The sequence below is a fragment of the Chlamydotis macqueenii genome, chromosome 8 (assembly GCF_036417535.1).
Source record: "Chlamydotis macqueenii isolate bChlMac1 chromosome 8, bChlMac1.mat, whole genome shotgun sequence".
In the NCBI taxonomy this organism is placed as follows: domain Eukaryota; kingdom Metazoa; phylum Chordata; class Aves; order Otidiformes; family Otididae; genus Chlamydotis; species Chlamydotis macqueenii.
Window position 1 is genome coordinate 19,269,635 of NC_141563.1, and position 13,564 is coordinate 19,283,198.

General features: G+C 39.0%; 1 protein-coding gene across 2 annotated transcripts in view; it reads left to right on the plus strand.

The window, feature by feature from the left end:
- ABCA4 (ATP binding cassette subfamily A member 4) overlaps window positions 1–13,564 on the plus strand; it is a 78,050-nt gene that overhangs the window by 20,625 nt on the left and 43,861 nt on the right. For both annotated transcript variants that reach the window (XM_086752924.1, XM_086752925.1), the window contains exons 8-14: window positions 326–566; window positions 2,229–2,368; window positions 3,502–3,618; window positions 4,371–4,568; window positions 8,917–9,122; window positions 9,916–10,092; window positions 12,643–12,865. In XM_086752924.1, the coding sequence (XP_086609050.1) occupies window positions 326–566; window positions 2,229–2,368; window positions 3,502–3,618; window positions 4,371–4,568; window positions 8,917–9,122; window positions 9,916–10,092; window positions 12,643–12,865 (1,302 nt within the window). The remainder of the gene's footprint in view (window positions 1–325; window positions 567–2,228; window positions 2,369–3,501; window positions 3,619–4,370; window positions 4,569–8,916; window positions 9,123–9,915; window positions 10,093–12,642; window positions 12,866–13,564) is intronic.

Below are 13,564 nucleotides of genomic sequence, written 5' to 3' on the forward strand. Positions count from 1 at the left end.
TTCTTTTTATATTCCAGCTGACTGCTTTATCAGAAAGAAAATAGACTTGTTTGAGAAGAGCAGATTCTTTAGAATTCAATATTTTCTACTTACAAAATAAATGTAGATATAAGCATTGGGAATTATGAAGCATATTCTTTTCTTCAGAAAAGACATGAGTTCTTCAGAACAAGAACTGAAAATGGTGCCTGTGACCAGGACAGAGGAGATAAAAGGATGAGGTTCTGACCGCATCCATACTTTACCAGTCTGGGCACAATTGAGACCTCACCAGATACTTACCTCCTTTGAAGGTTGTGATTAACGAAGTCTTGTCTTACTGCAGCTGGCCAGGAAGCCGAGCGTTCAGGACCTTTTGTTGCTTCTGCAACCATTTGTACAAGACAGAAGGCCAGAATCTTTAGGCCACTTGGTGAGCTCCCTGTCTGATCTTTTCTGCGGCTACCCAGAAGGAGGTGGATCCAGAGTGCTTTCCTTCAACTGGTATGAAGATAATAACTACAAAGCTTTCCTGGGAATTGACTCAACAAGGAAGAAATCCAGTTATTTTTATGATAATACAACCAGTAAGTTTTTCCACCAGACCATTACAGAGACTGTAGGCAGGTGCAACTTATGTTAGAATACCACTGTTGCTTTTACAAAATAACATTTTTAAGCAGTTGCTTCAGGAAATTAGAGACAGGTGAAATGGCTTTATTTCATACTTACTTCATAGCTGGAAGCAGAGAGGCCCACGAATTAAGAACTGACAGAAATACGCATTTGCCTTCAATATGAAGGCATAAACATCATCATAATCATAATTAAGACAGTCCTTCTGTCTTATCTTCTAATATATGCTACTGATATCAGGAAGAACTAGATGCTTCTGAAGAAGGTTCAGGAAAATACAGTGCCGCATTCTGGAATTACTTTTCTCTAAGATAATTTTTTTTAAAGTCTCTCAACTTGATTGATGACCTGGAGCACAGGAATTTCAAAATCTCTCCTTTTAAATAATACTAAATTTGATACATGGTGGCTGTTCTCTTCCTGCATAAAAGTACATGTTTTGTAGCAGTAATGTTCTACAGCGTAATTAAATCTTGCAGAAAGTATTTTGAATTACCAGGTTTTGTTGCTTTGATTTCCTCACTTATCTTCTTTCTATTGTAATACAAGGAAGGCAAAGAGGAACCAATTTTATCTTTTCTACCATTCATCGTTTTATCCTTTTATTATGTCCCCTTCTGTTTGCTATTTAGTTTTTCTCTACATTGTGACCACCAGCAATTTTTTCTCTTCTAACAGCTGTATCATAGCTGGTAGTAGATTTCTATGTCCTGTCTGCTATGATAGATGTGGTTGCATGCTACAAAGTACAGGTGAGCACTTGGCCTGTAGAGAGACTCCTGCCTTTCACTGTTCCTGTTCATACTTGGCTCCACTTACGCCTGAACCTTTGAAAGACCTGTAAAAGGCACAGTACGCCCATTTCTTCAGCCAGGGAACAAAATAGTTGAATGCTATCCAAGTAAACTAATTACTTCATAGTGCAGGAGTAAGATAGAAATGTTTACGTTAAAATGTTTACTTTTAAACATGCCCAGGGCAGGGGGGTTGGAACTAGATGACCTTTAAGGTCCCTTCCAACCCAAACTATTTTATGATTCTATGAAATTATTGTAGGATCCAGTTCTGAACTGTTCCGGAGTTCAACATCCAAGCCTACTGGATTTCCAGTCAAATAGTTTATACTGTGTAGGAATTAACCACTAATAGGAGGAAAAAAAGCTTTGTATCAGTATCAACAAAAATACAAAGTCATTAGGAGAGAAGCAATTACAGCTTAAAATTGTTCAGTGAGATCTGAGCTGTCTAGTTTCCTCCATTTGAAATACCTTATAAATAACAACAACTGTCTAATGTTTGCTTTTCCAATTTCCATGCTGTCTAGTTTACAACAACAATATCTACTTAATAGTCTTTTCATCTATTCAGACATTGTACTTCTACATTACAGAATGTGCTTAACCCATTCAGATTCAAAATGCTTTAAAGTGCTTTGTAAATCTAATGTGCAAAATGCTTTATTGCCAGTAAAAGCAAAAGTGCAAAAATGCTTTATTAATGCAAAAATGCTTTAAGTGCAAAATGCTTTATTGCCAGTAAAAGCCCTGCAGTACTTCACGTATGATAGGATTTAAGTAGGGTTACATAAAGATTGTCTTTCTTTCTGTCTTTAGCACCCTTTTGTAATGCATTGATCCAGAACTTGGAATCAAATCCTTTAACCAAAATAGCCTGGAATGCTGTGAAGCCCCTGCTGATGGGAAAAATTCTCTTTTCTCCTGATTCACCTTCTGTACGGCAAATCCTAAAAAATGTAAGAAGCTCTGAAGTTAAAAAAAATGTGTATTTCTAAAAAATTGCACCCTAAGAAACATCTTTTGAAAAACGATGACCCAGGCACCTCAATCTAATCAGATTTTCTCCTCAGAACTGCATTTGTCCTGAATGGTCATCAGAGGAGGGACGGTTACTCTTTGTTTAAGAAACAAGAGACAGATCTTCACTGATTCATCTCATCTTGGTCCACGTTACATGCTTTTTTCAGTTCAAGTAGCCTTTTGTTGGCATGGTTCCACATTTACACTTATAAAAATAGTAACGTTTATGTATATTTTACAGGTGTAGGAACATCAGCAGCTCTGTGCCAGTAGATATTTAAATGGGGCAGCTATGAGGCTTGAATAGGCTCATGGAGACCTAACACTAAGAGATTACAAACCAATAGCAATGTCATTGTTTAGTATTATATATGTTGAAATGATAAATAATTTTCACTTCATGAAAACAGGATGGAGCCTGGATGCTTCAGCTAAGTGCCTGAAGTTGAGTGAAATGAATCTGAGCAGTTAAATCAAGGTTGCATTTTGGCCACCTCATAACCACCAGTTATTGGCCACCTCATAACCACCAGTTCACTTACTCTCAACATCTGTAAGGCACAGAAGAACTGCTGCTCATAGTTCACACAGGAAAACATCAGATTTACAGCAGCTCATTTCAGATCTTAAATAATATCTTAACTATGAGAGTATCTGTCTTCTCCAACTGCCTCCCATTTATTAATCTTCCCACATCATCATCTTTCTTCTTAGTTCTTAATGGAGAGAAATAGTCAAGGGGGGAAAGAGAGGAAGAAATCATTCTACCTAGAACTGAATATTTAAAGGAATTGAAGTTAACTGGGGTTAATGTGCACTTGTTTTTTTTCCATTACATATACAACATAAATTTATCCGAAGTGACTTTGATTCCAGTTAGATTTTACAAATTATTTTTCTGAGGATTACTAACACTTCTGCTATTTTATTAAGTTTATTAAGCATTGAAGGTAAAAACTACAACATTTGTAAGTTACAGGTTTCACTGTCACTGAATGACTGGATCATAAATTCTGTTTCTGTATCTCCTTAGCTTTCTAACACTCTTTTCTGCTCTTTTATTCCTCAGGCAAACTCTACTTTTGAGGAACTTGAACGCCTCAGAATGTTGACCAAAGCTTGGGAAGAAGTAGGACCTCAGCTGTGGTACTTCTTTCAAAACAGCCTGCAAATGAATATGATCCGTGTATGTTATAACTTAGCAGGAATCCTTAGTGAAAGCAGCCTTTCACCATAGTTTATTTTTACTAAGGGAAGGTTTGGCTGGAAGCACAGCCTTTGCAGCAAGGAATCTGAGGCCTTTAAGGCTGCTGGACTGGTGACTGGGCTTGGTTTGAAGGCTAGTCTAGATGCACAGGGTCTCTGTGACAAAACCTCACATCTGGCCACTCTCTAGAATCTGCCTAATGACTTCTTAACAAAGGCAGCAATTGCTGTTTCCCTGTCTTTCAAAAATGTCCTTCAAGAAGATACAACTTGATTTTCTTGGGTTCTGCATAGACAAGGGAGGTAGTAGGAACATGTTTTTGCTGGGCCCAGCAATTTACTGCTTTAGGAAATTGCTTATTTCCACATCCCTTAGATCTGACTTTGATCAGCTGCAAGTAATATCTGTAGTTAAAATTTGTCAAGCAGCTCATACTAGAGAAAACATTTGGTTTTCTACACTCTTAGAATAGGCATTTGTTATGTTTATCCTCTTGCTGATAAGGAAATAATGCAATAAACAGTCAAGGATAAATTTCTTTTCATCAATTCTTCAAGTCTCACCTCCAGTTCAGCTATGCAATTGCCCATTTATAAAATTAATTTCTTAGCATACCCTTTTGTACTACTTCATAGCTCAGAAAAAGCTATGGAAATGGAAACCTTTCTAGTTAAATACAGGGCATGTCCAGACGGTCATTATAGGGAAGCTGTCCTGATGTGTTTCCTCAGGACTCTCTGAAGCACCCTACAGTGAGGGACTTCTTGAACAGCCAGCTGGGTGCTGAAGGCTTAACCGCTGAACACATTATCAACTTTCTCCACAATGGGTCTCCAGGGAGCCGGGAGAAGGGAATGGCAGACTTTGACTGGCGGAACATCTTCAGTGCTGTAGACCAAGCTCTGCGTTTGCTCAGTCAGTACCTGGAGGTAAGGTCAGCCTTCCCACTGTTGGGAGCACTTGTAGAGAATATCTTAAAGAAATTTGGCAGTACTTGGGGTCTGTGGCAACAGACAATAAGGCCCCTTCATTTGCTTTAAATTTAATCTCAATATTAAAAGCATGGTTTTAAAATAATACAGCAGTACAATAACATGAATACTGACTATTAAAAAAACCCTTCAATTTGATGATCCCTAAATGCTGTATTCAGAATATTGGTTGAATGTCTGAACACACTTTGATGCTGAGAGGCAGAAAATGAATGCAAAACCTCAAGGAGTTGGTTTTTTTTTTTTTTGTAAGTACTAATAACTGACAGGCCACTAATTTCAGCAAGGCCAGGACCAGAGAAGCTAGTAGTTCTTTAAGTCCCACTTCAGATTTTAAAGCACTTGATGAAAATTCCATTGAAACCAATGAAGGAGTTTCCACTTGTTCTGTAGCCACTTCTGACAAGACGTCTGTGTCTGTCTCCTGGAATCTGCACCCCGCTTCTCTAGGGTGCTGTGTTTTCAGTGGGGCTCTCTAAGACTTTTTGAGAGCCACAATGCAGGAAGTGAGGTGAAGTTTCATTACGTAAATAAAAAATGCTAAAAATGTAGGTGAAAATATCAAATCATATTTGGAAAATACTTTTAGTAAGAGGTTACTCTGGTATGGGCAATCTAACTTACTGATGAGTTCATCAGACTCAGACTAGGTCCAGTGCGAAAAAGGTTGTATTTTTTTAGAGGCCTAGGCAAACTGCTGCATCCACTCCTGGGTTTTTTTTGTTGTTGTTGTTGGATTGGGTTTATTTTTCCCCTCTATATTTCTGACTGCAGATAAAGATGTGCTTGGAACTGGACCTGATATGAGAGAGATTCCTGCTAAGTTAGATGAATGAAATGCCAACTCTCTTTGTAAACTTATGACCCATGCAAAACTAGTGGACTCTGCAATGTTGTGGATTAACTCCAAGCATTTTAAAAATGATTGCTGTTGGCAATAATATTAATACTTGGGAACTCAACACTTACTATCTGCGATATGAGGGTCAGGATCTTTATAGAGACGAATTATATCTTACAAGCATCTCTGAAAGAAAAGTAAATATTTAGTTATTTTTTTAATGGTTAAATAAGCTGAGCCTCACGCTCACAGAGGAAATGTATACAAGTTGTAGGCAACAGGACCAAGCCTAGCTCTCCCAATTCCAATCCGATTCAGTTTAAAAGACCATTCATCCCCTGCAAAAAGGCAGGCACTGCAAGTTTATCTGCCTTCCTGTAGCTGTTACAGGAGAGAACAATAAAGCTTTTGCACAAAGCTCTGATGATCCTTCTGATGATCTTTTTGCATCATGTTAGCAGAATCATTTCTAGCTCAAGCTGAGTGAGATATATTGCTTGCAGCAGGTCAGTGCTGGAACATCCACAATATCACGGCAATTACCGTACCTGGTAATAGATCTTTGTGTCCTAAAGTTCTTTGTAATGAGCTTATTCTTTTAAGTCTGCTATTTACACTGAGTTGTTAGCATTTGAGAATGTTTTCACACAGTGCCAAGCAAAATGAGAACAAATAGCTCCCTTTCAGGGACACCCAACTCCTTACCATAGTATGCAATGAGAAGAGGTGTGCTGCCAGGATCTGTCTTTGGAGACTCCAGATCTCTGCTGCAAGCTGTGGTGCAGCTCAGAATCCCACAAATTATGCAGTGGCTGTTCATCCTTACCACCCCAAGAATTTCCTGTTCTTACCTTTGATTACCTTAGGCCACAGAAGAGCAAAACAGTTTGTGAGAGCTACCTAGTCACCTCTTTATTATTTTCTGGTTTTATCTTACAAACCTATTCTTAGTATTTTAATTTTGGTTTTCCCATCTTCATTGGACCATTTAAAATTGTAAAATTATTACTGGGATAAAATCTGAAATAAATTTCCCAAAGTGGTTGATGAATGAATTTTGATACAATGAGGTTTATGAAGGCACAAGCTGTGTTGTAATTCACTGAAATTCAATTAATGTTAAGAAATTCTAGCTTTTGGCTAGTAGATTACAATATAAAATATCTTTCCACTTTCAAATTGTGTTAATTATTGCAACACTGGTGTTTTAGCCTCTGTTCTTATACAAGCTTTAGTTTAACTCTACTCATGCAGAAGATCCATAAGCATTTGTCTTTTCTGTTTCAAACACTTCCTTGACTGGTCCCCTGGTTAAGGGCCTATACTGCTCCTCAGCCCAGTTCAGACACTGTCTATTCTGCAGTGAAAATTTAGCCAAGATCCGTTGTCTGTCAGTAATTTGCCAGTGCCGTTCCCACAGATTCCCCAGGAGGAACTGCATGAGTTCTTCTGCAGCTGCAACAAGTACCTTGAAAATAATTCCTCATAACGAAGAAACATCAAGTAGTCCTCCAGACACTGCAAAGGCACAGTTCCACAGCAGAACTTCGCTGTGGAAACACTGGCACTTTGGCAAGAATTAAACCAAGTTCCAGAACTCCGTTAACTAGGTGGGATAAATGTATACTCAAAAAATTAATACAACCTGAGCCACCAGTCTAATTTAATTTATATTCTGGCACACAAATCAGAAATTTTTCTGCCTTATTTTGCTTTCTGGTATGAAATTCTATGTAGTTTAATTTGTAAAGCAAACAAAATAATAAAGTTATCAATTTAAGCACTGTTTTGTTTTGCTGCCAGTTAAAAATGTATTTTCATATAGATCCCATTAAACTGTGATACTTCAAGTTTTAAAGGAAACATCTTGATTTAACACAAGGAAAGGTTAAATAAAGGAGTCTTTAAGATGTCTGCCCATTAATGTTGCCTGTATGAGTACTTTGATTGGGAGTAGTTTTTGTTGTTGACCTGCAAGAGATGATCAAGAAGATAAAATCAAACAAGTTAGGCTCCTGGAATTTTATGAAGCAAGGTTATTCAGTAAGTATGTTCCTAGTCCATCAGGGGATTAAATACTTCTATTCTCTGGTAATGTCTTGCCAATTCAGAAGGGCAGAAGCTAAGTTAACAAACATAGGTTTGTAGTTTTACAGATAACTAATGATAGAGTTTGTAGTGTTCACAATCCTTTTGTCTTACAGTGCCTGTTAAGTAGGAGTTAAATGGGGGGGCATAAAGAGCTTAGATTTTGATGACTTGATGTCTTGTATATGGAGTGATACTTATAAATGTCTCAATAATGACAGAGACTGCTGTCAAGGGTAAACTGCATTTTATTATAGAGATAGCTGAAACGTGTTAACTTAAGCCAGCAGGTTAATCACATGTCAGAATTCAGTAGGGACACAATATTATCAGTAAGATCAATTGACTAGTTGACTGACATTAAATAGGAATAAACGCCTAAATACCTAAGAGACTTTAAGACTCAAATTTATGTTCTGTCTTTGCGCTTCACTTGGCAAAGTGCTTTTCAGCTGGAGTCCGTGGCTAATGTGCTTTTCTTATAGACCAGTCATCCTTTAGGTCCTCGGTGTTCACTCAGGCACTTCATAGGCTGAAAAAAAAAGTCCCAAAACTTGAAAAAGGATAGTGTTTTGATTCAACTGTACTGCTAAAAAGCTCTCATGGCCAGTTTTCTTTTATAGCTGAGTTAATTTTATCTCCTGGATGCAGACTATGGGGACAGTTCCTGATAGTGGGACCTCGCCTGTGCTGGAGCTTTAGCCCTTCCAGTTCAGATATTTTTGCCTTTTCAAGGGACCCTTCCAGCTATAGTCCAAGTGGCAGAGTTCATGTTTCCATGGCTGGGTGATTACAGCGGCTTAAATATATTTTAAAATTTCATTCTATCTAATTAGTAAATGTGGCACCATAGGCTTTGGCTGAATCTAGTACTGGCTATATGTTTTGTACAGGTGTATTTAAATTTGCCCTCTCATACTTGAATTGCAACAGCAGCTTCTGCTTTAGTGGCCGCCCTTGCTTGATTTCTTACTTCTCAGGATGGACATTTCTTGAGCTTGGAGGAGACGATCCTTAAATATCAGGAAGCTGCTTTCCAAATTATTCTATCCACTCATATTGGCCACAGCAATGCTAAATCTGAGATTTACAGTTATTTTTAGGGAGAATGATGGTTCTGAGCTTGTATTGATAATGTTGTGTTAGGAATTTGCCATAAAAATTCGACTAAGAATGGGGAAATTTTCAGAAAGGAGGAGAGAGTCAACTTTTAATAGTTTCAGCATAAGCTTTTAAAGCTGAAAACTTCAGATGAACCCACCTCCCTTTTCTGTTTTCAACCACTGATGTTTGCTTTAATGTGCACCTCTTAGTAATTTATTCCTATGTGATTTTTCTCTTTGTGATTATTTTTAGTGCTTGACCTTGGATAAATTTGAAGGTTATCTTGATGAAACTCAACTGACTCATCAAGCCCTTCATCTGCTGGAGGAAAACAAATTCTGGGCTGGTGTGGTTTTTCCAGACATAGAGCCTACAACCAGCAGTCTTCCACCACATGTGAAATACAAGATCCGGATGGACATAGATGCAGTGGAGAAAACAAACAAAATCAAAGACAGGTAAGTGATGATTCCTTCTCAGTTCTGGCCTGCCATAACATGAACATGAGAGACGTGTGGACATTAGAACCTGCATTGGATACATGCATGAAATCTGACTGTATTTACAAATAGTTAGTATGTAATACAGTGCAGAATCCATCTCCACTTACCACAGAAGTGGTATCACTCTTGTGACAGACCAGGGAGTGGGTAGGTGCATGGATACAGGGCAAAGGAAATGAATCTGATCAGAATCTATTTAGTAAACTGCTAAAGTTTTCAGTTGACTCCACCACTGGGAGAGGCAGACAAGGAAGTCCTATGTGGATTGTGACCCAGCTTTCCTCCAGCTGGACAGCAGAACTTCTTTGTTGTTACTCCTCAAGTTCCCCTTGAATGGACTCAAAGGGATAGCATAAATAATTTCTCAGGATTGCCTACATAGAGGAATATAATGGTGTCTGGTAGGTGCAATACAGCTGTTCCAGTTTAATCTCCAAGAATACTGTGTTCCAAATACAGTTATTTCTATTCTAGAACAGTTACTGTGCTACATGATTAATTTATGTACATTTTGGCCAGAATTGCTATTCTATGTCAGTGTAGAGAAAATTAAAGGAAATTAAATAACCTTCCAGGTCATATACTTTCTCAAGCAATGTGGTCTGACAGACTAAAATCTAGAATAGACAACTCCAGGCAGTACTCCTACAACTTCAGTAGCTAAGATTTATTTATTTATTTATACCCCATGCCCCTCCGCTAAAGCCACTGTTCACCCAAATGATTTCCATGTGAATTTTATTTTGAGGTACTGGGATCCTGGTCCAAGAGCTGACCCTGTGGATGATTTACGTTACATCTGGGGAGGCTTTGCATATCTCCAAGATATGATTGAGCATGGGATTATAAAGACCCAGACCAACACTGAAGTGCCATTAGGAATTTATCTGCAGCAAATGCCATATCCATGTTTTGTGGATGATGTGTGAGTAAAAACAGTTTGTCTTCATTCTGATGAATACTGGTATTTCTGTGCACTTTAAGACTCTCAAGCATCAGTTCTAACCGTAGTCCTAAGATAGGTATGTATGCAAGAGAAATAACTGAGACATAATTGAATGAATTTGTTCTTTTCCTTATCCTGCCGTAACCCAGACTCCAGAAGCCACTGCTTCTGGACTTCCTTCCAGGACAGCCAGGATGCTACCCCTAACCCCAGTCCTGGCCTTTGTTGCATCTAGGCAATCAGTGACAAGACGTAAAATGATTAGTAAGATCAATTTACTAGTTGACTGGCATTAAATAGGAATAAATGCCTAAATACTTACGAGACTTCAAGATTCAAATTTATGTTCTGACTTTGCAAGCGCTTCACTTGGTAAAGTGCTTTTCAGATGGAGTCCGTGGCTAATGTGCTTTTCTGATATCCAAAGAATCATTTCCTAAAGAAAAACTGAATAGAAAATGCTTATTGCAATGGAATTGGTACCTCTCTTGCTATCTCTGTAAGACTTGAGGAATCAAACAACCCAGTCTCTTCAAGTATTACCTAATCCTAGACTTAATCATATGTAGATATACCAAAACCCAAAGCTGTAGTGTTTGTCCCCTACAGGGGCTTTTTGAAGACACCTACAGGCCTTGCAGAATCCCAAGACAGTTTAGGCTCTTGAAACTCTTTCTTTCCAAAAGCCTAACCGTATCCCTAAACATTATTCCTTTTATAACTACATGACTAGTATCTGCAATCAAACTGGATATATCGCATTGGTTTCTGTTAACATCAGCCCTTTTCCTTCTCTTGTGGACGCTGCAGTTTTCAACAGTAACCTGGTGTTCTCTAACCTTCTCCCTAATTCTTGTCCATGGTTTTTATGCAGATTGACTGGGGTTTGTCTTAAACCTTTCATGAATCTAGCAAAGGATTCCAGGGCTGTGGCAGCAGTTCATTATTGCAGGCACTGGGAGCTTCTTTCCCTGGTGAAGAGCAGAATAAGGAAGCTTAAGGAGAAGGAGGTGGTTCGTTGCTCCGTAATGAAAACGGAAAGGGACTGTGCTCCTCGGTGTGGAAATTTCATGGCTACATGGAGGAGAGGAGCTGTGGATTCTGAGACTCCCAGTAGCACCACCTGAACCAGCACATGTGCTCCAGATTTTAGTGGTGCCTCTTCCCTGTTCACAGTGTGCCTGTTCCAATATTGCAGTCTGTGTTACTGCAACTGTCCTGTTAGTATGACAAAAGTCACCCTGGCAAGCCTGCTGTTTTATTTCCTACCCACTGAGAATACTGTGAGGCAGAAACCCCATCTGTGCAAAAGTTCTCTGAAGCCTGCAGCAGCCACTCACAGTTCAGGGCTGATACCCAAACCCAGGATGGCCTCTGCAGTGAGCCTGCGCAAGTGAGGCAAGTGCATTCCCATGGTAAACATGAATGCTGTGCTACGCATGGCCTAATGCTGGGTTACATGTGTCCACCAACAGGCAAAACCCAGTGTACCTCAGGCCATTCCGCTACACCATGGCTTTGATTCAGCAGCCCGGATTGCTCTTCAGGAATTTTTGGTGAAACTTTGAAGATTTTCCATTTGTTTTGATAATGGAGTTGCTAGGATAGCATAATGCAAAAAATGTAGTTCTGTAGGGCTCAGATTTAGGAAGATGAAGGTTTTTTTCTCTTTTTTTTTTTTTTGTTTTTAGCAGCTCTAAGCTTTTTAGCCTTTAAAGAATCAAATCCATTTGATTTTCAAGGTAATTTCGTTGAAAAACTGCAATCCCAAATGTATATAAAATGTTTTCAGCTTTTTCACACCCAAATCTCTTTCTCACCCTGGCAACACACTTTGGGCAGTGCTTTCACCAAGGAGCATCTGCCAGGGCTGAGCAGCCATACAGTCGGCGGGGGATGGACGGAGAAAAGGAGCAGCACCTTCATCACAGTACATGAAGGGCCACCCTCAGCAGCCTGTCCCAGCACTGCTGGTTGGGAAGTGGTACTATGTGGGACAGTCCCAGTGCATTCCCTGAGTCATGGTTTTGATGAATTTCAGCAGCCTTACTGGCAGCATCTGATGCTTTTAATGCTTAATTTGTTTAATTTTGGGGTTTTTTTTTTTGCCAGTGAATCTTGGGAGCATAAAAAGACAGTGACATTCCCAAGCTCTTAATGTTAGCCTATGTCTTAAAATGTTACTTGTACTTCATAGTAAAGTGAAGCACTATGGCAATTCAATGTGAAGAGAGATGTATTTTCATAAGCCACCATGTTTTGTAGCCTTCAGTAACCCTTAGAACCTCTCTGTAAAATAGAAATAACATTTATCTGTCTCACAGGAGTACAGCAACCTGTTCATTAACATTTAGGTCACTTGTGAAGTTTGCTAGCAATGTGTAACTGATGTCTAGACTGAGAATTTCCAGTCCTCTGTGTAACAAATGCATTCTTCCCCACTCATTTTCTTTTCTGTTTTTGCTTTTCATCTCAATATTTCTCTGTTTTTCCTAAATTTAATTAATTTGTCCCTTCTTGCTTTGGTAGCTTCATGATCACCTTAAACCGCGCCTTTCCCATCTTCATGGTGCTGGCTTGGATATATTCCGTTTCCATGACTGTGAAGAGTATAGTGCTGGAGAAAGAAATGCGTCTGAAAGAGGCTATGAAGAACAGGGGTATAACTAATGGGGTGATTTGGTGCACTTGGTTCCTAGACAGCTTCATCATGATGGCTGTGAGCACGTTCCTTCTCACAGCGCTGATTATGGTAAGGATTGCCCCTCTCAAACTCTGTCGTGTTTGCACTGCAGATACCAGTTTGCCGTTGAGAAAGAACAGTAGCCATTCATAGGGAGATGTGAATGGCTGGTGGCCGGTTCTGATCACAGCGCGTAGCAGGCACATTCTTCTAAGCAGACCTCATGACACATCAGCACTTGGCAGAGACAGACAGATAGATTCACTAGTAAGATTTATTGTGAGATCCCCCACAGAACAATACATCAAGCTGATTGCTCTGTATATTGTATTTCCTGTAGACAGAGGTAGATCTCCCAATAAATTATAATTGTTACTTTAAATAGAAGGGATCATAATAAGAAGAATTTTATTCTTGTAATTCACTATATGTGATTACATTATAATATTGCATGATTGCCTGCTCAGAAATTATGCCGCTATTTCAATGGAAGAAGAGACTGCAGGGACAGAACTTTCAGGACAGCCTGGAAAAAAAAACCCAAACCTTTTGGTTCTGTGACTCAGAATTGCTGTAATTTTTGTAACTTTTCAGGACAATTTGGATGTTGTCTCTAAGGACTATCTGTTATCTCTGTTACCTGAGAACTAAGCTCCTCCTACCTGCTATATTTAGATATATAAATCTGTAGAATTTTGATAAGGAAGAATGCCCTTGCATCTTTTGTGATGTGGGGAACTGGTATTGGTATAAATGCATAGTTAGAGT